The 27,689-nt window shown below is 41.9% G+C and overlaps 1 protein-coding gene across 5 annotated transcripts; it reads left to right on the forward strand.

Annotated features, from left to right (window-relative positions):
• VEGFB (vascular endothelial growth factor B) lies at positions 1-27,505 on the forward strand. 5 transcript variants are annotated; one of them, XM_072118423.1, is made up of 10 exons: positions 234-268; positions 449-525; positions 675-817; positions 9,336-9,375; positions 12,911-13,107; positions 14,847-14,923; positions 18,910-18,945; positions 21,169-21,252; positions 25,573-25,695; positions 27,275-27,505. In XM_072118423.1, the coding sequence occupies exons 3-10, from the start codon at positions 752-754 to the stop codon at positions 27,294-27,296; spliced, it is 645 nt and encodes a 214-aa protein (XP_071974524.1). In that variant the 5' UTR covers positions 234-268; positions 449-525; positions 675-751; the 3' UTR covers positions 27,297-27,505. The 5 variants fall into 5 exon arrangements, with proteins under 5 accessions (XP_071974526.1, XP_071974524.1, XP_071974527.1 ...); XM_072118425.1 differs by lacking the exons at positions 234-268; positions 449-525 and adding an exon at positions 1-161; XM_072118426.1 differs by lacking the exon at positions 449-525.
• Positions 27,506-27,689: the final 184 nt, after the last annotated feature.

The following is a 27,689-nucleotide window of genomic DNA, read 5'->3' on the forward strand; positions in this document are numbered from 1 at the left end:
ATTGAGCCAGCAAGGGATGCTGGGGGATTTCAGCTCCGTGACAGGAGAATAGATTTAATGCAAAGGATTTAGGAGTTTACGCAACTTTTTATGTTGACTTATTCTTTTGTACATATAATCCGTGATACGTGGACATTGACTTGTGATGAATATTGTATACGGTAAGTGAAAAGCTGAGTGATTAACTCCTTCCGCAGTAATGATTGTGAGATACGTGCATATTAGGAGTCACTCAGAATCTGCTGCGCTGTCTATTCCTGGACTGAGTGTGGGTGCTCGCTCAGCTCTCCCTCTACTCATCCACAGCACCTAAAATCTCTCTTGTTTTATCTGTGGATGTGCCTAATCTTCCCCTCCCTCCAGCACCTCCTCTTCACCACCCTCCGCTTATCTGTCTATCTATCCTACCTTTCTGTGTGAAGAGTCAGGGTCTCACTATATGTTACAGAGACAAAGGGGAGGATACAGAATGAGAGGAGACCGGCGCAATCCCTACACATTCTTCTATGTCACATGCAAATCCTGGTAATTGGGACTATTTTCTTCTGGACAAGGAATGTTGTGTTTGCTTTGTGAGAGTTTACATAGTCATGGGGGGGGTGGCAGGACCCTTTAAATAACTATGTCCCAGCTTTTCTCATAGCTCTGTGTCCTTGTCCCTCTCTATTGAACAGACCGTGAATGACTCTGCCTCGACGGGACGCCACCGAGACAATCGCCCTGCAAGATTTAGGATTATCCATCCAGTATCATGGACTATGTGATGGGCAGCTCTATCCTATGGCTTTCTGTCTTATTACATTGTATCCTGGCTCCGGTAAGTGTCACTTTATGATTTACAGTGATTACTGTGTTCTGAATTCAGGTAGATGTAGCAGAGCTGAGTTTGTCATTTAGTACAACTCATCGTTATCAGTGTGTGGAGTGTAACAGCTCTCGGCTGTTTTATATATAATCTGATACACTACCTTGTATGTCAAGGGACTGTCTACAGTTATGACCTAACACTAAAGTATCAGAATTATTTATATAGAATGCCCCAAAGAAATTCCATGCTAAACACTAGTCCAGGACTCTCAATAATCACAAGAACTAGGAGTAGCATTTGTATAGGACTGATGGAGGTTTGTATTAAGGTCTGTTTACGGAATATAATGGGGACCACCTTTCTTCTGATCATTTGGGGGTACCCACTAAAACACTTGCCCAGGACCCCCAATAATCACAAGAACTAAGGGTAGACACACTTGTATAGGACTGATGGAGGTCTTTATTAAGGTCTGTTTACGGAATATAATGGGGACCACCTTTCTTCTGATCATTTGGGGGTACCCACTAATACACTTGTCCAGGACCCCCAATAATCACAAGAACTAAGGGTAGACACACTTGTATAGGACTGATGGAGGTCTTTATTAAGGTCTTTATACGGAACAGTGTATCACATAATGGGGACAACCATTCTTGCGATCAATTGGGGGTTCCCACTAAAACACTTGTCCAGGACCCCCTAGTAATTGCAAAAACTAAGAGTAAATGCACTTATATAGGACTGATTTAGGTCTGTATATGTAACAGTGTACCACATAATGTGGACCACTATTCTTGTAATCATTTGGGGGTCCCCACATAAACTCTTGTCCAGGACCCCCTAATGATCACAAGGACTAGAATTAGATGTAATGTATTAGATGTACTGAACAAGGTCTTCATATGGAACAGTGCATCACATAAGGGGGACCACTGTACCGTGATCATTGGAGAGTCCCTAAGATTTTGATGTAAATGAAGCAGTAGAGTAGAAGCCCCACCAACACCCTATTCACTTTTGTAGGACTGGAGGTCTGTATATGGAAAAGTTATTCTGTAATTGTACCAACACATATGGGGACCACTTTTTGATAATTGGGGGTTCCCAGAATTAGTCATAATCATAGATTGTGTTAAAGGGAAAACATCCTAAAAGATTTGTCCAGAGAATTAAAAACTTTCCCCTACTTTCTAGCTTTTCGGACCTCAGCCACCTGATCATCGTTCATTAGAACTCTTGTATTTGCTTACCTTGTTTTACCTTGTTTTGTAGCGTTTTCAGATCTGATAACCCTCATACCGTGCAGTCATATGTTATAAAAGTCAACCTGCACATTATTATGTAATAATCCATGCTTTTAATATACAAGAAAACTCTGCTCTCCAATTGATGAACTTTTCTGCCGCAAAACTCACTTCTCTTTGATCAGTTCTACTGTAATAAGATGTTTGTGCGTGACTTATTATGTACTAAATGTGAAAGTGATGCAGACTAAACCCACTCTCTATTTATTAAGAATGGTGATACTGTATTATGTATAATCTTTATCTAGACTCAGATCTGATTAGTATATCCAGAATACTTGTTCACCTCTTAATACAGAGAATATGTGAGTTTGGGTATGATATACAGGTCAGAGGTAGCAGCCATAGCAGCTGCTATGGGGCCCACAGTGCCAGGGCATCTGGGGTATTGAGTGTGAATATGCTCTATGGGGCATATTTATCATACGCCAGTGCTTCCACCTCTTGATGTATTGGAGCAGACGCCTGCACACCGCTTATTCTACCCCAGCCGCGTAAAGAGACGGCTTTTCACATATGCTGTGAAGGTGGCGGAGAGGGCAAAATAGTCGCAAGTGCTAGCAATAATAACTGACTTGGCGCAGAGGCCCTGGTAAATATGCCCCTATGTGTGTATTTGTTATGTGTATATGATGTATGGTTTATATGGTACCGTATGTATGTGCGTTATAGCTGTATGTATGTATATATGTTGTGTATGTTCTGTATGCATATTTTTAAGGGGTAAATGGGGTCCCATTCAGAAGTCAGCTATGGGGCCCTGCCTCTCCTAGTTACGTCAGATACTCAAGATACCAAGTCTTAAAGGGTTCAAGATGTTTTTGTTATACACTAGACTATAATTGTGCCATGAATTCTTAAAATAACACATTTCCAAGCCGATATCCATGATATCCATGATCCCCTTTGGCCAAACCTCCGACTTATTGAATTTTACATCTCACAGTTTACATATGTGCTGCAGGCTCCATTAAAATGACAGATTAAAAAGTTCAGCAAGTAGGACTTTTTCGTCTGGTATATTATCAGACAGTCTAAGAGACGCCCCATGGACGCCTCTTATGCAGGGGTATAACTACAGTGGTGGCAGCCATAGCAGCTGCTATGGGGCCCCCAGTGGTAGGGTGCCCCGTCATCTGACCTGACACACTGAGAGTGAAGGGTGTGGATCATTATATACATAATATGCTGCACACCGTACAGCATATTATGTATACAACACATATGTGATGTATATACAGGCGGTCCCCTACTTAAGGACACCCGACTTACATACAACCCATAGTTACAGACAGACCCCTCTGCCCACTGTGACCTCTGGTGAAGCTCTCTGGATGCTTTAAAATAGTCCCAGACTGCAATAATCAGCTTAAAATTGTCTGCAATGAAGCTTTATTGATAATTCTTGGTCCTATTACAGCAAAAAAATTTGAAACTCCAATTGTCACTGGGGCAAAAAAAAAAAATTGTCGGGAACTACAATGATAAAATATACAGTTTCTACTTACATACAAATTCAACTTAAGAACAAACCTACAGTCCCTATCTTGTATGTAACCCGGGGACTGCCTGTACAGTATGCTGTATGTGTATATGGTGTATGGTGTGTATATGGTGTATGGTGTGTGTATGTACTGTAATGTGTGTATATATGGTGTGCATGATTGTATAAATGTGTGATTATAACTTGCATGTGCGAGTATTACAACAAATATGTATATTTTTAAGTGGGAAGGGGGGCCCCATTCAGTAGTCTTCTATGGGGTCCAGCATCTGCTATTTACTCCCCTGCTCTTTTACCCGCTATTCGGGGCTTCCATGCTTTGGTTAGACCCTAGAGAAGATTTGAATATAGAAACCAGACCTCCAATGGCTGAGGTTTTGGGGCTGGTGTTAACCTTATTATTATTATTATAAAAAAAGAATACAGGCAGTCCCCGGGTTACATACTAGATAGGGTCTGGAGGTTTGTTCTTAAGTTGAATTTGTATGTAAGTCGAAACTGTATATTTTATAATTGTAGATCCAGACAAAAAAAAATTTGGCCCCAGTGACAATTGGAGTTTAAACAGGTTTTGCTGTAATGGGACCAAGGATTATCAATAACACTTCATTACAGACACTTTACAGCTGATTATTGCAGTCTGGGACTATAGTAAAGCATTCAGAAAGCTTCACCAGAGGTCAGAGGGGTCTGTCTGTAACTATGGGTTGTCTGTAAGTCGGGTGTCCTTAAGTAGGGGACCGCCTGTATACATAAAGAAATTAGTTTATATTGTGAAATCTGGGGACAAATCCTCTTATCTTTTTCTGGCCATCTGAAAGGCAAAACAGTCTTGTGAGGAATGTATTTGTGTGTAACATGACAGTTTTGCCATGCAGGGGTCTCTGGAAGTTGATAGTTTCTATGTGCCATGTTATACGGTAGTTTCTTTATTGGTTTTTAGTTGGATGTTCTATCATAGTAAATGATACATCTACAAATAGTAGAATTTATAATAAAGCCACAGCATGGCACTCTTTAGACTTAAAGGGAACCCGTCAGTGGGAGGGGGGGGGGGGGTTATTAAATAAAACCACCAACATGTCCTTATGGAATGGTGGTTGAAGAGGTTTTCCAAACTTAGGAAGTTATTCCCAATCCACAGGATAAGGGATAACTTAATAAATGGCGAAGGTAGGACAACTGGGTCCCTCACCGACCATGAGAATTGGACCCCAGCAATTATAAGAGTGGGAATCCCAGCCCTGTTACTCAATTTAATTCTATGAGAGTGTCTGAAGATTGTTAAACACAGTTGGACACATTTATTAAGGGTCCGAACGCCGCATTTTCATCGGGTTTCTCAACTTTTTCCGTTTTGCCCTGAATTGCCCCAGGTTTTTGGCGCATCGCCGCCGGCTTGCATGCGACACAAATCGGGGGGCGTGGACTTCGGACAACCCAGCTGATTTGGACAAACCGCAGAATTTAAAAACCAAATTGTGTCGCAAAATCAGCACTCACATGCACGGGGAAGAGGAAGGTGAAATCTGGTGGACCTCAGCGGGGGAAGCGACACATGAAGGAAATTGGACGCACGATCTTATTGAATCGCAGCATATCCGAATCCTCGTCGGACATTCCGGATCAGCGGCATCAACGGGACCGGTAAGTAAATGTGCCCCACTGTTCGGCTATCTCCGGTCGATCCTATAGAACTGAATGGACCGACAGGGAGCTTGCCCAACCTGCCAATTCACCCATTAGTGAGAACAGGATCCCCTTTCTTCTTATTGCTGGGAAACCCCGTTCTCATTATTTAGGGTGGGTACCAGCTGTGGATTGGGGATTCCTAAATTGGGACCACTTCTTTCAGTGTCTCATATCCCTGCCCCAGTTCTGGTTAAAAAAAAGGTTATAGATAGCTTGAGATTATCAGACTCAGCCGTGGTTTGCCGTGGTGCTTCACGTAAGCCAGGAAAATAAAGCTCAGCTTCACTGCGCATGCGCCAGAGGCAGGTCCGGATTATGGTAGGTGGAGGCACCTTGCCGCAAAATCTGGCAGTGCTCAGACAATGGTATACATTATACAAAGAAGACGTAAATTCCAGCATTCAGCTCACCTTCCAATCAATTAGCCTCCTGCACTCGGCTCAAAGAAAGTTCCACGGACACCAGGCACAAAACAATCTTGAAGGAAATGCCAGCGCTTCAGGAGATTGAAATCCCAAAAATTCTTGCTTTATTATGTTCCATTAAAAACATATTTCACGGCAAAGTACACAAATCTAAATTGATCGACCTCAGAAGGAAAGACCTGCACGTTTCGCTCGTAAGAGCTTATTCATGGTCTACCAATAAGCTCTTACGAGCGAAACGCGTAGGTCATTCCTTCTGAGGTCGATCAACTTAGATTTGTGTACTTTGCCGTGAAATATGTTTTTAATGGAACATAATAAAGCAAGAATTTTTGGGATTTCAGTCTCCTGAAGCGCTGGCATTTCCTTCAAGAGTGGTATACATTACTATTTTTAATTATCATGAATATTGTAAACTTTTTCCTACTTGCATTTTAGCCTAGCTGCTGGCCTGGCTGACACAGTGGCAGTAGTACTGACTATTAGTCCCAGTCACAACATCAGTCCCACAAACAACTGCAACAACTGTTGCAGGTGGGAGCTCCCTTCTAAGTAAAGTGGTGGTGGCCCTGGGATGCGTGCCCCTAGAGCCGTCCCCATAATCCGGCCTTGGCTAGAGGTCTGGCACTTGTTCACTAAAAATGGGTCATCTCATTCTGGCTTTACCACTGGCTGGTTTAGTGTCCCAAATCATCATGAGGTTTTATTTAATGTCTGTTGGGGTCATACTGAGGAAAAACATGGCATGGTTTGCAATCCTATAGAAAAAGACAAAATATATTAGTGGGTACTTCCTATTAGTCTCAAATTAGGAAAAAATAAATTGATAACTTTCCATTACTATATTCCCAGGAAGAGAGCACCATAGTGCCACTGCTATAACAGTAAAGAATCCCCATCTCTAAATGGTGTGGAAATCTTGTTTCATGCATTACCTCTGATTGGTTGAACATGGAATTAGGACTATGTATTGTAAATGTAACATAGTTGGCAGATATGACCCAGATACCTAAATATTACCAAAATAGGAAACAATATAGAAGACCGTAAAGCTGTAATTATGTCATAAAACTCTGATCATTATAATAATTACACTATATATCATCCCATATAGCTTGTTATAATACACTGGTAGTACATGCATGAAGTCACTTGTACTCGTATTAGTATCTGACTCCAAATTTGTTGTTATATGTCCCAGTGATGTCCCCCGGCGATCACCAAAAATCTATGGCCCCGTGGATAGCGTGTCATGTATGTTTTGTAGAAGAGCACGCTGCTGCAGACAGTCTGGCTACTGTGATCAGATTATATCTGGAATAGGGGAAAAGTACTTAGCTGTTTATAGAGGAAAGGGTAGCAGAAGCTGCGGAGAGACTGTGGGGGAAGGTGAGGGTGAAGAGGGAGCGAACAGGCTGGTAGAAGAGGTGCTGATAGAATCAAGGGAACCAGCATAGGGTATCACGGAGTAATGATTTATGGGGCTGGGGTGATGACTGCACTGTATACCACTGTGTATGACAAGTGCCCTGCTTACTATGTGTGCTGAGAGTAACATGTAGTATGTGTGATTTGTGCACTGCGTTTTATGTGTAATGACATAATAATTAACTTACCGTATTTTTCGAACTATAAGGCGCACTAAAAGCCTTTGATTTTTTCAAAAAATCAAAGGTGCGCCTTATAGTCCGGTGTACCTTATATATGAACCGTACTTACAGACAACAGCTGCCTTGACCTGTGCACAGGTCTGCCACCTGCTGGTCATTCATCCTTATAATCCGGTGCGCCTCATATATGAACCTAGATGTTTTAGCAGGCATTTATTGATGGTGCGCCATATACTCCGGTGCGCCATATAGTCCGAAAAATATTATATATATTAATTAACTAATATGAATTGATTAACTTTAGACCAGTGTAGAGTAGAACTAGACAGGTCTCTGCTGTGCCAGATTTATCACTATGGGGCACATTTACTAAAGGTTCGAACGCCGCATTTTCGTTGGGTTTCGCAATTTATTTCCGTTTTGCCCTGAATTGCCCTGGGTTTTTGGCGTACGTGATCAGATTGTGGTGCATCGGTGCCGGCTTGCATGCGACACAAATCGGGGGGCGTGGACGTCGGACAACCCGACTGATTCGGACAAACCGCGGAATTTAAAAACCAAATTGTGTCGCAAGATCAAGAACTCACATGCACCGGGAAGAAGAAGGTGAACTCCAGCGGACCTCAGCGGGGGAAGCGACACATGCAGGAAATTGGATCTTAGTGAATCGCGGCAGCTCCGAATCCTCGGACATTCCGGATCGGCGGCGTCAACGGGACGGGTAAGTAAATGTGCCCCTATGTCTGATGCTGGATGAGGAATCTGGTGCAGTATAAACCCGGAGAGTCGTACTCCGCACCTTCTATTAGTTGGTCTACTTTGCTGCGCCACAATATTTCATTTTCTAGCACGCAGACTGAATTTTTTGGTGTACAGGCGATTTCCTGTGAAGCCATGCCCCTTTTCGACAACCCAGAAAACTGCCTAAAAATGGTCTAGGACCTTCAATAAATGGGGCACACAGAATTTCAGGTGCAACTTACTCCAGCAGGAACAGCCATAGGAGATTCTATGGGTCCCACAGTGTCAGGGGGCCCTGGCATCCGACCTGAAAAATGTAGGATGTGCACCATTTTACATATTATGCTGAACATTTTATAGCATAATATGTATATAACAGCCACATCTTCCACAGTACAAGGAATTAATCAGCAGATCAGATAAGAAATTTTGGGGCAGAGGAAGGGGACAACAGAACGACGGAACTAGGGATCTCTCATCTCTAATTACTGACGTCTACTTCCCCCATGTGGTCAGAGGCTACTGGGATTGTTGGATCTGTGTAAGAGTATAAATGTATATATCAGGCAGATCAACACATCTCACCCCGTAGTATGTATGATAAGTGCAAAATGTACTACTATGGTTGATGAGTAGTAGTAGTAGTAGAGTATTAGTAAGTATGTATACTACTATGTATGATGAGTGCACTTTATACTACTATGTATGATGAGTGCACTATATACTACTATGTATGATGAGTGCACTATATACTACTATGTATGATGAGTGCACTATATACTACTATGTATGATGAGTACACTATATACTACTATGTATGATGAGTGCACTATATACTACTATGTATGATGAGTGCACTATATACTACTATGTATGATGAGTGCACTATATACTACTATGTATGTTGAGTGCACTATATACTAATACGTATGATGAGTGCACTATATACTACTATGTATGACGAGTGCACTATATACTACTATGTATGATGAGTGCACTATATACTACTATGTATGATGAGTGCACTTTATACTACTATGTATGATGAGTGCACTATATAATACTACCGTATGTTTGATGAGTGCAGTATATACTACTATGTATGATGAGTGCACTATATACTAATATGTATGAGGAGTGCACTATATACTACTACCGTATGTATGAGTGCACTATATACTACTATGTATGATGAGTGCACTGTTTAGAACCATTTTCACATTATTTTCTTATGTTTTTTTCTTTTAGATTTCAGTATCCCAAACTGCACAGACTCAGAAATTAGAAGGTGTGTATTATATGGATTTGTCCTAAACCTTAATGTTTACATAATGACCTTTCATATATACTATATGGTACAAATTGGGGCATTTAAGTCCCACCTGGGACCACCATCTCAAAACAACACTTCAGGGAGGGAGTTTAACCACCCAAATCCAGTATTATTACAAAAGAAAAATTAGAAAAACATGAGAAAATGTTTTAGAACTGACAGATATTTTAACTGAGAGGAATTGTCCATTCTCAGCGAATGAATGTTAGTGTTTGTATAATGAATAGTTCTATACTTTTTGTATTAATTAACAAGCCATGTACCTGTGTGACATCACATGACCATGGACTGGAGGTAACTGGAGGTAAACATAGAAGATTTCTATAAGATGACAGCAAGCAGAGATCTAGAAAAGTGGGATGAATAGATACAGAAGGTATATCGGAAAACTGTATAACTCTTCCTTACAGAAACAATATCAATTATTTTCTGAAAGTAGACAAGTGTTCACCTATCCCTGCTCTATAACATGCTATGGATAGGACACTATGTACAATCTGCTCAGCTCCTCCTGCTTTATAAAATGCTGCCTGCAGATAGGACACTATGCACAATCTGCTTAGGTCCTCCTGCTCTATAACATGCTGCCTGCAGATAGGACACTATGAACAATCTGCTCAGTCCCTCCTGCTTTATAACATGCTGCATGCAGGTAGGACACTATGTACAATATGCTCAGCTCCTCCTGCTCTGTAACATGCTGTCTGCAGATAGGACACTATGTACAATCTGCTTAGGTCCTCCTGCTCTATAACATGCTGCCTGCAGATAGGACACTATGAACAATCTGCTCAGCTTCTCCTGCTCTATAACATGCTGTCTGCAGACAGGGCATGATGTACAATCTCTCAGCTCCTCCTGCTCTATAACAGGCTGTCTGCAGATAGGACACTATGTAAAATCTCCTCAGCTCCTCCTGCTCTATAACATGCAGTCTGAGAGCAGAACTGTTCTAGTTGGCCATGGGAACCAATCAGAGCTCAACTTTCATTTTCCCATAGCTGTTCATAAAAAGAGAGCTGAGCTCTGATTGGTTACCCGGACAGTTCTGCTCACAAACTGATAAATTTCCCTCATAGAACCCATGTAGACAGCAATACAATTGAAAAACAACCATAAGCCACAGTATATTGACTACGGAACATGAGGAGAATATCCATGGGATTTTCCTGCATATAAAAACTTGAATATATAAAATCTTTGAGCCTGTACTTTGTGGAGTGCAGTCGGGGGCAGGGAAATCATTGCTCATCCTGCTTACACTTCTCTGTCTCAGTAAATACACACGTATCTGTCACTGTAACGCACACGGCTGTCACTTTAACACTTGCCGTTATCACTCGTGGGAATTGCACAGCCATCTGTCAGGCTAATGATGATGAAGCGCCCCGTCATACAATGTTATTGCCTGCAGATGTTAGGTTGTAGAAAAAAAAAAAAAAAATTGGTGCTTTTATATTTTTTTTCTTCCCGTTCAGTCGGAATGATGAGCTCAGCATTTCCTGTCCTTCCCTAAATGAGCAGTTTTCTACCGAATTGTTATATTTCTTGGCAATCTTCCAATGGATGTGTATAACATGACTACTCCCAACTGTGGGATTCGTTAGCGTATCCATTAAAAATAGTCTGTAATTTTTTAGGGAATTTGTGATCTTGAACAGAATCTGTTTCATAGGCTCCCATCTGACAGAGAGGTTAAAAGATCCAAGATCCACAACCTGTTTCATTTTTCTATCAATAGAACCTTATAAGAGCTTGTTTTTTGTGGGACTATGCTCAGTTTTTCAGTGTAAACCCTTTAATGTACCTTATAGAGGAACATTGGGGCAGATTTACTTACCCGGTCCATTCGCGATCCAGCGGCGTGTTCTTTGCGGTGGATTCGGGTCTTCCGGCGATTCACTAAGGTAGTTCCTCCGACGTCCACCAGGTGTCGCTGCTGCGCTGAAGTTCATCGGAATGCACTGATCTTCACCAAGCCGGGCCGAGTGCAGGTAAGCGCGAGTCCAGCGACACTTTTTTTTAAAAATGCGGCGGTTTTTCCGAATCCGTCGGGTTTTCATACGGCCACGGCCCCGATTTCCGTCGCGTGCATGCCGGCGCCGCAAAACGGAAATATTCGGTTACCCCGTTGCAAAAACTCGAATCGGGCCCTTAGTAAAAGACCCCCATTGTGTGATAAAATGGAATAAAATGAAATTCCTCCATTGTTTGAGGTTCATTTGCATTGTGTTAATCTTAACATTTTCACATTTCCAATTATCAAAGTAACAATTTTATAATTCTTTCTGTTATTTTATCTATTTATTTGAATTGCTTTTTATGTATATATTTTTAATTATTTTTCATTGTTTTTTTTCTCCTTTCTAACACCCCTATGCTTTTATGGAGAGTGCTTTTCTTTTTTTTTTGGAGGGAGCTTTAGTTTTTATTGGTATATGAAATTATATATTTCACATACTAAATGGTTTTCAATTTAATGATACTGAGCATGGTCGTTGAGTGGGTAACACTTCTGCCTTGCGGCGCTGGAGTCCTGGGTTCAAGTCCCACCCAGGTCAACAAAGTGTTTGTATGTTCTCTCCATTTGCGTGGGTTTCCTCCCAGACTCCAAAACATACTGGTAGGTAGATTGTGAGCCCCATTGGGGACAGGGACCAATTTGGCAAGTTCTGTGCAGCGCTGCGTAATCTGTAGGCGCTATATAAATAAAAAAATATTATATATTTTAGAAAAAATCATAAAGGAATGTATGGATCTGTGTACTTCTAGTTTTGTTATGCAGCAGACACCATCTTGGAGCAAATCAAAAATGTATATTGCTTCAGACTTGTGTCAGCTGTATACCACAACTACTTTATACACACTACTTTATGACTTCTTCCACAATATATAATATTCTGTGTCATTATGTTGAATCTTTTCAATATGAGAAATAAGAATATGTACCGGTAGATTCATATATTAATTTTTAAAAAAAACTACATCTCCCTCCACAAAAAACAAGCACATTCCATTTCTTTGATATTGGTAACAGAAGGGACAAAATATGTGAAATTAATGAAACTTTTTTTGACAATTTGTTTATTCCTTTTTGGGGTGTTGACAGCAATGTAATTTTTTTAAAATATTTACTGTACTAGATAAATAACATGACTTTTTATAGCCAAGTTTTATAGAGGTACAATGATGGCCTATTACCTGAGGGGACTTCCTTTTATCTACAATTGTGGGTGCACAATCCTATTTCGGCTTACACAATCCTATTTTTTTTTTCACTCTGCTCTATGCCAAGTATGTATGTTATTGCCTAATGGGGGATCAGCGGTGCTAATTGCTGTGCCCATGGTCTTACACACAACAATAACCCATGTGTAGTGCCGGCCATTGTATCCGGCTCTTTCTTCCTTAGTCCTCCATACTTGCTGCGGCTATAGGAGGATTAAGGCTGTGACATAATAACACAATTGTTGTGATGCATGTTTTGCAGGCCAGGCCTGGATGGATATATTTAACAGAAGTAAATGCCAGCCCCGATGGGTCCTTCTTAATCTGCTCAATGAGTTTCCGCAGTTTTCGGATTTTCTCTTCAAGCCGCCGTGTGTGTCTGTCCAGCGCTGCGCCGGCTGCTGCCTGGACGAAGCGCAAAGCTGCTTCCCCTTACAGGCGCAAATCATCAAAATGCAGGTGACAATATCATCTAGTCCTACAAAATAATGTATAGATACGGGCTGTGTATTGGAATATATTATCATAGAGCTTTATGATAATATATTGCAGTATATTATGAGTAAGTAAAGATAACTATGATGCAGTAAATTCAGTTCACACAACCATAGTCGGAAATATTCCATGCAGATAAACAGATAAATATGCTCAGCCCATTGAGATGAACCTGTATGATGGTCTTATCACATGGACTCAATACAACAGTACAGTGGATAGAAGTCCTTGCATCATACAGAAATATGATGCAAGGACTCCCTGTCTGGCAGCCAAACAACAGATCCGGCGCTGTAGGAGCTGCTGTATTTCGTCTGGCAGACAGGGAGTCCGGATATATAAAGTATGTATAGTGTGTCCAGTCTGTGGGAATCGGACCTACATACAGGTCCATTTCCATAGGCCACCTACAGTCATCTGCAGCTGCTCTAATGTAGGTCAATAACACTAAAATGAGCGCTTTAATGCAGACATAAATGTATGTAAGTTTTGCAAATTGTTATCTTGGCCCATGTTTTGTCCCGCATGATTTCTGTAGATCAAATTATGATGAGGTCAACTTAGGCCTTTGCTGCCTTTGTTCTGATTACCCTTTGTCCTCCTTCTGGGGTTCACCAGACAAACAGCTGACTTTTCTTGGTATATACATAACTATATAGCAGTCATTTAGATTCATGATATACTCGGTTGGCAAAACAGGAGAGGATACTCCATAATAGGAAGAATAGTGAACGTACATCACTTAACTACCAGCACCCTCAGAGAGAGTAACAAATATCCTTTCTCTCTTATATGTTAAATTTTAAAAAATCAGTTCCAAAGTCGTATACAAATAAGCAGATGAGTCACTTTTTGCCTGACATCAGTCATGTTTTGAGGCTGAACCATCACTTCAAGTGTCTTTATCTTGGGCATTAATTGACACAGGTTTTTCATCTTTCAAATCACATTAGGCTTGTAGTTTGGGAGCTACGTGATCAAAGTCTGCAGCTCACATTCCCAACCATGTCTTTAACTGTTGATACATCTGATTTACATCTTTAAAATGAAACCAGAATCATGGTTTAAGCTGCTGAAGAGCATAAAGATTCCCCTAGACTTCATACTCTTAAAAGGAAATCTACCACCAGGATGAAGGATTGTAAACCAAGCGCATTTACATGCAGGTGTGTGCCCCATCTCTCAGAATCTACTCTTCTTTTAGCCTTCTTTTTACCCAAAAAAATGTTTTATGCAAGAATTATGCAAATTAGCATGAGGGGCTCCATGGATGTCAATGGAGCCAGAAGCTCCTCGGGCTTATTTTCATACTTTTTAAAACCTTTTTCGGAAAAACAAGGGCTTAAGAAACTAAGCTAAGAGCAGACCCAGCCAGTGGGGGCACATGCCAGCATGTAAGTGTGCTTTGTTTACAGTCCTTGATCCTGGTGGTAGATGCCCTTTAAAGTGACTCATCTCAGGCAATATATGACTCTTCTAAACTCATTTAGATATGATTTTTATGGGGATTTCTGGGTATGGTGGTAGTATTGTGAAGTAAAAACTGGTGACAGGCTCCACTTAACTATTCTGTTACAGCTACAGACCCAAACACTATGTCAAGAGAGAATTAATATTCCAAAAACTGGACCAGACAGAAAGTATGCTACCTCCTGTCTTGGGTAATTTTATTTACATAAACATGACAATTTTGCCTTTCTCAGGTTCAGGTTCATAAAACCAAATCGGATCCAGAATACACAGAGATCTCCGTTATCCAGCACACAGAGTGCGAATGCAGGTAAATGCACAATATGCAGTAAACTATCTTCTCATTCATGTGACTCGTAAAGTGTCCGACCGCTGCTTAGAAAAAAATCGGTACTTGTCTGTTTTTGCAACCCACATGATTTATGCAAATTACGTCCACTTCATTTGCATAACGAGCATGTGAAAAGGTTAGTCATTATATCGCAGCATAGAGCTGGCGACTGTCCAGAAGACTTGTCATGGGAGAGTCTCACCATATGTATAGATAATAGGAGACTGTATAACACCTGCTTACAAGACAATTCCCTCTTTCTTCCTGGAGGTATGTGGCAGGGGGTGCGATGACTTCCATGACGCACTGAAGTGAAATATTCATCAATGTCAAAACATCCATCTATATAAATGTCTAGTATTAGGTTCTGTTCACACCACTTTATGTTTACAGCTGAGATATGCTATAAAACTTTCTTCTGCCAGACATATTGCTAGCTGCATGCCGAAAATTTTCCTAGATGTCTATGCATTCAACTGTCCACTTCTCTAGGCCATCAGGTCTTTAAAGCGTAACTGTAAAACTGTAGTGATTTTACCAAATTATTATATGTGATTCCCCTTTTAAAAACAAACAGAAATATTTCTAATTTGTGCTGCTCGTCCTTTTCTTTCCAAAGTTATGATTTTCTGTTCTGAAAGTGTTTCACAAAAATCTTTCTCACCAGAGGTGAAGTGATAGGAGACTAATATCTGTCAGTCTAGGCCCTCAAGATGAGACCAGTTAGCTTGCCCACATGTCCCATAATGCCTTGTGTTATCTTTCAAAGTAATTTAGCATTAAATCCATTAGGTTTCCCACAAGTAAATCCACTGAAGACTGCACACTGCACATACAAAATGTATATGTTGACAGCCTGGCAGCTTCCATCACATGTAGGAGCAGGGAATATGTAATATATGAAACAAATCATAAGTAAACCAATTACATAGAGTGTATAGCTTGTGCTGTAAGGGTTAATAGCTTATCTGTACAGAGCTGATACTGCTGATTACAAGGTGGGGGAGGGGAGCAGTATAAGGAGAGGAGAGAGACTGAGAAAGTTCTGTAAAATCACAGCCTGGGATGGAGGAGAACAGGGGAGATCTTGTACCTCACTATTCTGTGCAGGACACATCTGTATGCACAGTCTTGAACACAACCAGCTCTGCTACATACACAGAGAGCTCTGTCACATGACCTCCTCTGTGAGCAGGGAGCAGTAGACCCTCCCAGGAGTCCATAAAGTTTGCAGTGTTTGTTTACAGGACAGATTCCATGGCTTTTTAGCAGAGGGAGAAGAGGCAGCTAATGCAGCATTGAGGTAATCTGAGGGGTAAAGCAAAGAAACTGCTGGATTTAGGTAACAAAGATAATAGGCAAAGTTGTTTCACATCCTAAGAGCCTTTACAGTTACTCTTTAAAGATCTTGATCCAAGTTATAATGGTATCCCCTATTCAAGGCATAGAAGAAAAAAATTTGGGGATACGACAGCCGGGACCCCACTTATTATGCAAATATGGGGTCTTTTTTCACAAATTGATGAAGTGGTAGGTCTAGCATCAGTAATGAACCCTGAAGTTAGATCCTTATAGCATAGGAGATAAAATCTGATTGTGGGGCACCCACACCGATAATAAAATTGGGAGTCCTGTTCTTACTAACCAATGGATTGGCAGATCAAGCGTCTGTTCTTCCATTATTTCACTAATTAAAGGAATACTAAGTGAGTGTCTGATATTTAACTGAGGTACTGCCAGTATGAAAGGAAATCTACCACCAAAGATTGTAAACCAAAGATTGTAAACCTCACACTTATGTGCTGGTGTGAGCCCCTCTTGCAGGATCCGCTCATTTTTTAACTTCTTATGTCCCATTTTTTAAAAGGCTTTAAATATTATTCAAATGAGTCTGAGGGTCTCCAGGTAGTTTGAAGACCTTTAGGCTACAAAACAGGGGCATAAGAAGCTAAAAGAAGAGCATGTCCTGCCACAGGGGGCACACACCAGCAATGAAGTGTGACTGTCCACAGAATTGACTAAATTATGACTATGTGGCCCTTGCTGTGGACAAAATCTGCTGTGAACATTATTTGGGACAATTTGTATGACATGGGACTGTGCTGACATCACTCTTGTGTTGGCTTTGCAGGTGCTTCCTGGATAATACTGACATGGATGAGGGTGAGGGAGGGGGTCAACAATTAGAAAAAAAAAGCTATAGCATGTGCTTCAGTCATGGAGACTCTTCAGCTAGTCATTGTTGTGGCTCCCAACTACCAGGTAGCCTGCCCCATCCCATAGCAGATTTCCATGTGAAATAAATTTATTAGAAAATATAATAAACAGATTCACCAGGAAACATAAGAACCATTGCAGGTGACGCAGCTGGGAAAGAAGTCCCAGGGAGTCTAGAGTAGGAGAGGAGAGGGCCAGAAGTGGCCAGGGTAGCGCTAAACACCTAAGAGAGATGAACTGATAACCCAAGAGGTGTACCCAAAGAGAACACAGACAGAAAAAAACAAACAACCCGATTCCCATTGCCAGATCCAGCATCCAGATGACCAATGTCCTTTACTTGTGAGGGCGTACTGCTAACCTAGGCAAATCTACGGGCAATAAAGTGATATGGCCAACCTTGCTCTGTATGTACAACCATTGACCTCTCTCTCCCTTGCACAGAATCGGTTGGGTTCCACAAAAGTTCCATTGGAACGCAGAGTATTTATCGAGCATGTTCACACATGATACCAATGTGGTGAATAGTTTGTGCAATGCTTGGGTTGCGTACCTGTCAATACTCTTCAGTGAACAAGAAAAGCCAGTTTGGATCTCAATCAAATGTTGTTTTTTATAAGTTTGCTGGTCTAGATTGCAATAATAATTGTAGTTACTATCTTTGACTCCGTTGCTTGAGGAACTTCAGATAAGCCCCGAAGTTGCCTTTAGTTTTACAACATTGTCAAATGAGAATTAAAAAAAAGGTTGTCTACCCTAAAAATGTTTTTGAAAACAATCAGAATGGCGTAAAAAATTATTTTTGAAAGTTATTCCTTGCAAAGCTTCCTGGTTCCTGCTTAGTACTTGTACTTCCTGCATCAGTGATGGCATCCCTGCACAGACCTTGCACACGACTACAACTGTTGTGGTCACATGACCATGTCGGCAAATATGTGGCCAAATTGTTGACCCAGTACAGCCACTTATTGGCTGCAGTGGTCACACATTTATGTCAGGAACCGCGAAGCAGTGGGTCATTGCTAAGGTGAGTATGACTTAAATGACCGCGGCTCTCAGGACAATAGTTTGAGGCCCATAGCTCCCCTTCATGCAACAGGACGTATTATAACCTCCTGGTGCTGCAGGGGGTGTAGGTAGAGACAGCACGGGCTGAGCTCTCTCCATACTCAGCTGGTGTTGGCTGTATAATACAGCTGACACCCACCTGTTACTGCCGCGTCCCAAAATGCCTGTTCTATCAAAAGATAAAAAAGATTATTCCCGACCGTGAACACCGTAACGGAAAATACCGCCCAAATGTCTGAATCATCACTTTTCCCCCATTTTTTCATCCTTGAATATTGAATAAAAATATTGAATAAAAAATGATCAAATGGTCATATAGGTCCCAAATTGATATAAATTAAAACACCAGCAAGTACCACAAAAAATGACACCTTAAATAGGTGCGTACACCAAACCCCCTTCAAAACCCTTGAATTGGTTTGGGTTATATAAAAAAAAATAACTGCATTTTATAACTAAGTATCTGATTCTGTTCTCATTTCCCTGCTGTATGCTTCATTATTTGTCTGTGTGATGCTAATTCTATCCTGTGTGCAGCATTCTTTAGGGCAATAGGATTTTCATGCTCTATAAATTGCCGTAGTAATAAGCTTTTTTTTGCTTAAGGCATTTTAAGAGCAGATATTTCTGTAGTGAATTCTTAAGATGTAAAATAATTCTGTTGTTTTTCTGCATTGCAGACGACCCCAAGTCAACGCAACACTGAAGGCTAGCAGGTATGGCTTCCAGCTCCACCTACCTATGCCCCTTCTTCTTTTTTCTGTCTGTACCTTTTATATAATATAATCATATTTTTTGGATTTATTTATAACAATAGCAAGGGCATAGTAAAAGAGATGTGGGCAATAAAAAGGCAACAGAAGGAAATAAGATTGTACAAGAGAATATAACATTGCTATATTATCCTTGCAGGGATGGCAAATTCTAGTTCAGGAATCCTGGAAAACTCTGTAGGGCAGTGTAACCAGTGTTCCTATCCCGTTTAAACTTCCGGTTCCAGCGTTAGAATGGTTTTCAGGTTCTCCGTCACTGGGCCGGGCTTGAATTGCCGGGTTCAGTGTTTCTGTGTCACCATGCCTTGTTGATGCAACCAGTTGTCCGAAGCTGTTCCCGTGACTTCCAGTCCAGTCATCAGTTCCAAAAACCCAGAGACCGCTGTGATGCTGGAAGCAGGAGCCAGAGAAGGGAACTATATACTATTACAAATCCTCTTGAACTTGTCAGGTTGATTTGGGACCATACACCAACTTTATGGACCTGTGTGAGGGCTGTACATGGAGAAAATGGTCACTTTTATAGTTACCTAGATGTGGGTCCGGCACATCGGACTCACATCTAAAGATCCCTCTCTTCTTGCAACGGGCAAGTGAAGCCAGGAAAATCCCCCCCACGCCCGCTTTACTGCGCATGCACCGTACCTAATGCACTTCAGCCATATTTTTGACATGAAAGGAGCAGCTGGACAATAAAAAAGCTAATAAAGGTATGAGTGCCATGAGTGGTCATACGTAACATAGCAGTCAGTTTGGGTTGGTAAATTGTGCTGATGGATTCCCCTTTAAAGCAAAATTGTCACCAGAAATGTTATTTTTAGCTGGTGACAATAGCCCATGCTATGCTGATTTTAAAAATGCCATTTATAAATCACATTACCTTGCTCCCTGCCAGCAGCAGGGGTGAGTCCCAGGGGCGGGGCAGCTGCAACCTGTGTGTGCTGTGTCAGTCTCCTCTCCTAAACACTCATGTAGCACATGTGCATTAAGCAGGGGAGGGAAGGGGATGGTGCGGAGGAGATGAAGAATGCATGAGGAGACACAGGTTTACACACAGGGTGCATCTACCCCTCCCCTGGGACTAACCCTGGGATCCAGGTAATGTAAAATAAACTTTTTATAAAGTACTGAAATGATTCAGAATGCTGACAAAGGCATTTTTAAAATGAGCATAGCATCGGCTACTGGAACCTGTCACCAGCTAAAGATGGCATTCCTGGTGACAGGTTCACTTTAAATTAATCTGAATCTCAATGGGGGTCATTTACTAAGGGCCCGAATCAGATTTTTCCGACGGGTTATCCAAATATTTCTGATTTGCGTCGATTTTCCCTGAATTGCGGCGGGATTTTGGCGCACGCGATCGGATTGTGGCGCATTGGCACCGGCATGCACGCGACGGAAATTGGGGGGCGTGACCATAAAAAAACCCAACGGATTTGGAAAAAACGCTGCATATAAAAAAAAAGTGTCACTTGACACGAGCTTAACTGCACCCAGCGTAGGACGGTGAACTTCAGTGCACTCCGACGAACTTCAGCGCAGCAGCGACACCTGGTGGACATCGGGGGAACTACCTAAGTGAATCACCGTAAGACCCGAATCCTCCGCTGAGAACGCGCCGCTGGATCGCGAATGGACCGGGTAAGTAAATCTGCCCCAATGTGTCCTACTTACAATACTTAACTCTATTTATCTCCAACTAAACCAGACCCCCAAATTCAAAAGTAAGTGCTACAGAGAGAAATCCAAAGAACACTGTGACAAATTGCAGAACACATATGAACCAATTTAGCTCATTTCACATGATTTCACGTTCCGTCACCTCAGTTAAACCCACAAGAGTTGACTTTTTCCTTCCGTCAACTAAAGCTTATTTGCTGATGTCAGAAAAACCTTGATGGATGAGCTGTGTGGCTTCAGCATGCCGTCTGCTAAATCCAGCTCTCACCAAAGCCGAACAACAGCTGCTGAGTCACCGGTGCCACCGCACAACCGTACTGCCAGGACATGGCATCTATTCACTGCACCCGCTCTTCTTTCACTAGTCTAGTACAGATTCATTCCTTCATAGCTCAGTACACATTGTGACTTGTCCCTAGACCTTCTATTGTCATATGAGAACATATTGTCCCCATTACATCTTCTCCTCTCACTCTCTTACAGGCTCACTGCTACATCAGGTGACAAAAAAGTAAAGAAAAGGAGGCGGAAAGGCAAAAAGGGAAGAGGAGCCTCTAAAAATGCCAGGTTTGTATCAGGAAGGAGGGTGAGTGACGTGTCAGTAGCAATCGCCGGGTCATGGGAAGGTCTGCTCAGATGTCAAAGGGTAGAGATCAAAGGGAAAGATTCTGGAAGGGATCATGTTAGTTTTCTTTCATGAATAGTAACACTGACTCATCAATAGTCTACAATAATAATAATAATAATAATTCTTTATTTATATAGCGCACACAGATTACGCAGCGCTGCACAAAGCATGTCAAATTGGTCCCTGTCCCCATGGGGCTCACAATCTAAACAACCTAACAGTATGTTTTTGAAGTGTGGGAGGAAACCGGAGTACCCGGAGGAAACCCACGCAAACACGGAGAGAACATACAAACTCTTTGCAGATGTTGACCTGGGTGGGATTCGAACCCAGGACCCCAGTGCTGCAAGGCAGAAGTGCTACTCACTCAGCCACCGTGCCGCCCTGTCAATCTGAAGGGTCTATTCCAGATTATACTTTTTAGGTTTTTGTATAATTTCTATAGAAAAGATTTGGTCCTTGACTGAATTTACATTTTAGAATTGGCTCATTATAGGTGAAGTAAAAAAATACAAAACAAAATAACCTACAATTACTTACCTCTCTCCTCCGGTGACGAGAAGAGCCGCACAGTACTGGTAGCGGAGAGAGGTATATATTAGTTCTTTAGCTTTTTCTTACCCTTCCCGAGGACACTTATAAAAAATTATCCTAACAACCCCTTTAAAGGGAACCTGTCACCAGGGATCTCATTTTCACTAAAGACAGATTGTAAAAGCCCATGACACCTGCAGTGCAAATCTGCCTCTCTGCCTTTTCTAAGCATTTGCATTACAATATAATTGTGTGTTATAACTTACCTTGCATCCTGACAAAATCCAGGGGTAGTCACAGGGGCTGGACTTTGGTTTGCATGCATTTCAAAACAACATGTGACCTGTTTGAGCTGCAGGCTGTCTCCATGTTTGTGCTCCTGTACAGCATGTCCCTCCCCCATTGATGTCAGGTTGACCTGGCTGTGACCTCTGAGAAGAAGCAGGAGGTGGAGCTGTACAGGAGCACCAAGGTGGGGGCCAAGCTCTGAGGAGTGGGTAACAGGCAAGCCATATGTTGTTTTTTGAAATGCATCCAAACCAAAGTCCAGCCCCTGTGACTACCCCAGGATTTTGTCAGGGAGCAATAGTAAGTTATAACACACAATTATATTGTATAGAATTATACACAATTATATTATATGCATAGAAAAGGCAGATTTACACTACAGCTGTAATGGGCTTCTGCAACCTGTCTTTAGTGAAAATGAGGTTCCCTTTAAGGATATCAACCATCACAATCCATTATGATAAACCATCAACACTAACTAATAGATCCAAGCACTGTGACTGTGGAAATCTTCTTATATTTGCTATTCTTCTTAAATAAACTTTAAAAAATTGTGCCAATGAGGCAGAAGGGATATGGGGGAGGGGGGTTTATCAGGGCCCCTCTGTGCAGCAGTTTCACAGGATGTTCCCCCTTCACTCCCAGCACTTCCCAACTCCTTCTGCCTGATGTAATCTCACAGCAGCAGAGGAAGTTTTAGCACACATTGGTAGGGGGGGAAGTGCTCCTGCACAGTGTAACAGCCTGTGAAGCCTGTCTGGTTCATTAGCATAATTAGCAAACGTTGATTTTAGAAGGAAGGAGGCAACAAATATAAGAAGATTACTACAGTCCCTACAGTGTCTAGATCTATGAGTAAATGTCCCTGGTTTATCCTGCTTGAATTAAATGGTAGATTTCCTGTAAATTAAAAATGACTACCATACCTAAAGTCCTGTAGAGTTGAAGTTTGCGATGACAAGGCATGAACAACATTTTTTTATTCACACGGGGCACTTGGGGACATGTGGACCCCTGTTCTGGTCGAGATTTTGGGGCCCAGCAGTCAAATCATAAGCAATGATAAGGGATAAGTGGGACAACCCTTTAAAACTTCAGTAAAAAACCATAGATTGATATTTTAAAGTGTAGTATATACCATAAAATATACTGTACATGTCTTTCTGCAAGTCTAGAGCTAAGAAATTTCAAACAAAGTAATAATAAATTGTAGGAATATTTCCTTGGACCCCCTGTCAGTAATCTCATTGACAGTCACAATGGATGGTCTGCAGGAGTGACTACAAGAGACAATAGACTGAACTTCAGAGCAAACTCCTAGGGCTTTAGGACATATAGGGCTATAAGTCTATGGCAGAAACCAGAGGTACGGAAAACTTATTAAAAAGGGATTAGGATGATCCATAAATAATTTATGACTTTTCCATGCTACACAGGAATTATCTATCTACAGTATCTATCTATCTAGCTATCTATCTATCTCATATCTATCTATCTATCTATAGATCTGCATGCAATCCTTTTTTGGTGCAGCTGGCTTCCATGCAACACAAATTAGGGGGCGGTCCGACTGATTTAGAATGAGCGCCATACTTAACTTTTAAATTGTATTGCATACCTTGGGGGTCATTTACTAAGGGCCCGATTCGCGTTTTCCCGACGTGTTACCCGAATATTTCCGATTTGCGCCGATTTTCCCTGAATTGCCTCGGGATTTTGGCACACGCGATCGGATTGTGGCGCCTCGGCGCTGGCATGCACGCAACGGAAATCGGGGGGGCGTGGCCGAGCGAAAACCCGGCGGATTCGGAAAAACCGCCTCATTTTTTTAAAAAAAAAGTGTCGTGGGACACGCGCTTACCTTCACTTGGTCCGGCTTGGTGAAGATCAGTACATTCTGGGGAACTTCAGCGCAGCAGCAACACCTGGTGGACGTCGGAGGAACTGCCTTAGTGAATCCCGGCCGGACCCGAATCCACCGCAGAGAACGCGCCGTTGGATCGCGAATGGACCGGGTAAGTAAATCTGCCCCCATATGTTTAAAATGCACCACAAATAAGATGAAGGTGAACTCTGTCGGATCTGTGTGGGGAAGCGACACGTTCATGATTTCAGGCACACAATCTTAGTGAATACCCGCACAGTGCATTATAGACGGACAATGTCCTTTCTGTGAACTCCGGAGACCCTGTAAGTCAGTGGTGGCGAACCTATGGCACGGGTGCCAGAAACCTTAAGACAATGCAAGGAATGTTCATGGATTCCCTGACAGCCCAGGACTTGTTGTGCTAAGTGCTATCTTAAAGCGACAGTGCTGCGTGAGACTACAGGAGGAATGGGAAGGTGTGGGCAGGTCTGGATTATCATTTTAGCACCGGCTCCAGGTCCGAAAATTCTTTCTATTTGGGGAAACCTGAATTTATCACTACTTCTTTTACTGTATTAGTGTTCTCAGGATACTGATACAATTGAAAGCTACAACAGAGAAGGGAGCAAGAGGTTACTGCTTAAATTGCCACGCTGGCACTTTTTCGATAAATAAGTGGGTTTTGCTTATAGTTTGGGCACTCGGTGTCTAAAAGGTTCGCCATCACTGCTGTAAGTAAATGTGCCCCAATGTGGCCATCAGATTTTAGTGCAGATTTCAGAGTATTTTCTACAATGAAATCCTTGTATAAAACTCTAGCATGAAACCCATGGGGCGCATTTATTTAAAGTTGAAAAGATAAACACAATCTTAAATGGGTCTTCAAGAAATTCTGAAAAACAGCTCAAGAAGCTGAAATCCCCCAAAAAACATAAGTGTAATTGTTATGGCTCCCAGTCCTGTTGATATAGAAACCTTGGAAACTGAAGCCGATTTATTAATATGTTTAAAGGGAAACCCTCAAATAAACCATGACCATTACCTGCACATGTATAGGCGTCATGGCAAGGGCATCTGAACCAAGGCATCTCGAAAACAAAGTTCTCGTGGATATCTCAGGTTCTGTGGCACCTGAGAAATATAATCTCCTCTTAAAAATAACACCAGAACTGTTTCTATGTGTCCACTGAAGGCAGAATGGAGCTAAAGGAGGATAGCGCTGGTAGTTTACAGAAGTACATGCACCCTCTGCATCTTTAACTGAACCTAAAGAAGGGTGAGAAAGTGATGCTGTACATATTTTAATTTTGTAGAAGTTTTTTCAATATTACTACTTTAATAAAAAAAAAACTTTAATGAGTATTTTTTTTAACCCTACTGTTCCCACACAGGACATAAGAATACTTTATTATGTCACTTATAGTAAAAAATGCTCCTATCCCAAATCTCTTCAACCTGTATTGTGGTGTCATCAATATTAGGTTTAGATACAACTATTCAGTTTGCAGTTTTGTACTATGACCGAAGATTAGAATTTACTAAAGATGTCCGCCCTTATTCTTCATCTCAGATCTGCTTGTCCACCCTGTGGCCGTCGGAGAACTTTAAATCTTAAAAACTGTGAATGTATCTGTGACGTCAGTGAAGAGAAATGTCACCGGCGAGGACTAACACTGAATAAGGAGCGCTGCAGGTAAGACACTTAGTGCCGAGCTCTCATGTGCCGCTCCCTGCACAGGTACCTGGAGAAACTATGACAAGAATGTGCTGAAGCATCATGGCCCAGGATGGAGGGTCACTCCAAATACAGGAGGCAAAAAGAGCCTTGTATACTTGTCTTCAATGCTGATGGTTGAAGTGGAAGCGACTGGTCCGAGCTTTTGGTGTTAGACGTTGTTATTGGTTACCTATACAAACAATTTTTAAAACTGGAGATAACCCTTTAATAGCCCTGTCACCAATGACATTATTGTCAGAGTGCGGTCACGCAGGGCGTTTACATTGCGTTTAGAAACACAATGCAAGCACCCAGGCCCAATCGCTTATATCTCTCCATTGAAACACATGAAATCGGTAACCAGCACCCCTTGGTTTGTATTGTTCACATGCAACAGGGTGCTTGTTACCGATCACGTGTCTCCGTGGCCCCCCGTGTGTTTGCATTACGTTTCTACACCCCATTTGACCACACACTTAGAATCACAGTAGAATGTCCAGTGTCTAACCTACTGTGACACATTGGGGCAGATTTACTTACCCGGTCCATTCGCGATCCAGCGGCACATTCTCTGCGGAGGATTCGGGTCTTCCGGCGATTCACTAAGGTAGTGCGCCCGATGTCCACTAGGTGTCATTGCTGCGCTGAATTCCGTCGGAGTGCACTGAAGTTCACCGTCCTATCGTGGGTGAAGGTAAGCGCGTGTCAGGCATCACTATTTTTTTTTTTAAATACGGCAGGTTTTCCGAATCCATTGGGTTTTGATACGGCCACGCCCCCCGATTTCCGTTGCGTGCATGCCGGCGCCGATGCGCCACAATCCAATCGCGCGCGCCAAAATCCTGGGGCAATTCAGGGAAAATCGGTGCAAATCAGAAATATTCAGATAACCCGTTGGAAAAACGCGATTCAGGCCCTAAGTAAATGACCCCCAGTGTATCTGTTTCAGTGTAAACTGATTTAGGCTCCTTGCACATGACCAGGTGAGCATACGTCCACGAGCATGAGAACTGCTCTCCCCTACCCGCTACATAGAGAAGCAAGCGGGCGGTGCCATGGCACTGTGACAAATAGAAGATGTCTTGTATTTTTCTGTTAATGGTCTGCAGAGAGTGTTAGGAATTGTCCCCAGAGATCTGGGTAACCATACCTGTTTTTAGTAGCAGCGGGACTGTGAAAAATGCATTTATATTTCAGGATGGCACCCGGACTTGGTGTACTCAAACCTCTATGTTCTTTGATCTCTGTATTATAATACCTTCAATCTGCTTTAATATCTAACCAGAAGCCTGATACAGTTCATAGAGCAGAACAGCTTTGCTGTTTTCCATGAAGAGATATCCGTACACCAGAGTGCACCAAGTCCAACGACAATTCTGGAATCTAAAAGTATTTTTTACAGTCCTGCTGCTACTAACACCACACACAAAGGGGCCAATACCTAACCGGCTGCATAAATAGAAGTTATGCCAATAGAAAAAATGAGTGCACGTTAAAAACTAGTAGGATCAATTAACATTTACAGGCATTGTTACACATTCTTTACTCTTGGCAGGTGTGAGAAACCAAGAAGCTGACACTCACCTGGCGAGCAGACAATCACCTCCTCAATGGTTTACCACGCTGAGCCAGATTCTAGGTCACTGCTTGACACTTACTGGTAAACACAAGCTTGCAACTGGGAATATCAGCCGCTGAATATGATGGTTCCAGTAATGGGAGTCCTCTCCATGATATCTGTACAGTCAGACTGGAGTCCTGCTTGGTGGATGTGTAAAAGGTGAAGACTTGCTGAAGAAGATCCTCAGGATGTGCACACAAAAGCAAAGCCAATGCATCTATACAGTTGACAAGTCTGTAAAACAAATCCATTCTTATATATTTTGCAATAATGTAGATAAAGTACAATAGGGGAAATAAGTATTTAATACACATTCGATTCTGCAGGTTTTCCCTCCTACAAACAATGG

The sequence above is a fragment of the Engystomops pustulosus genome, chromosome 7 (assembly GCF_040894005.1).
Source record: "Engystomops pustulosus chromosome 7, aEngPut4.maternal, whole genome shotgun sequence".
Classification (NCBI taxonomy): Eukaryota; Metazoa; Chordata; class Amphibia; order Anura; family Leptodactylidae; genus Engystomops; species Engystomops pustulosus.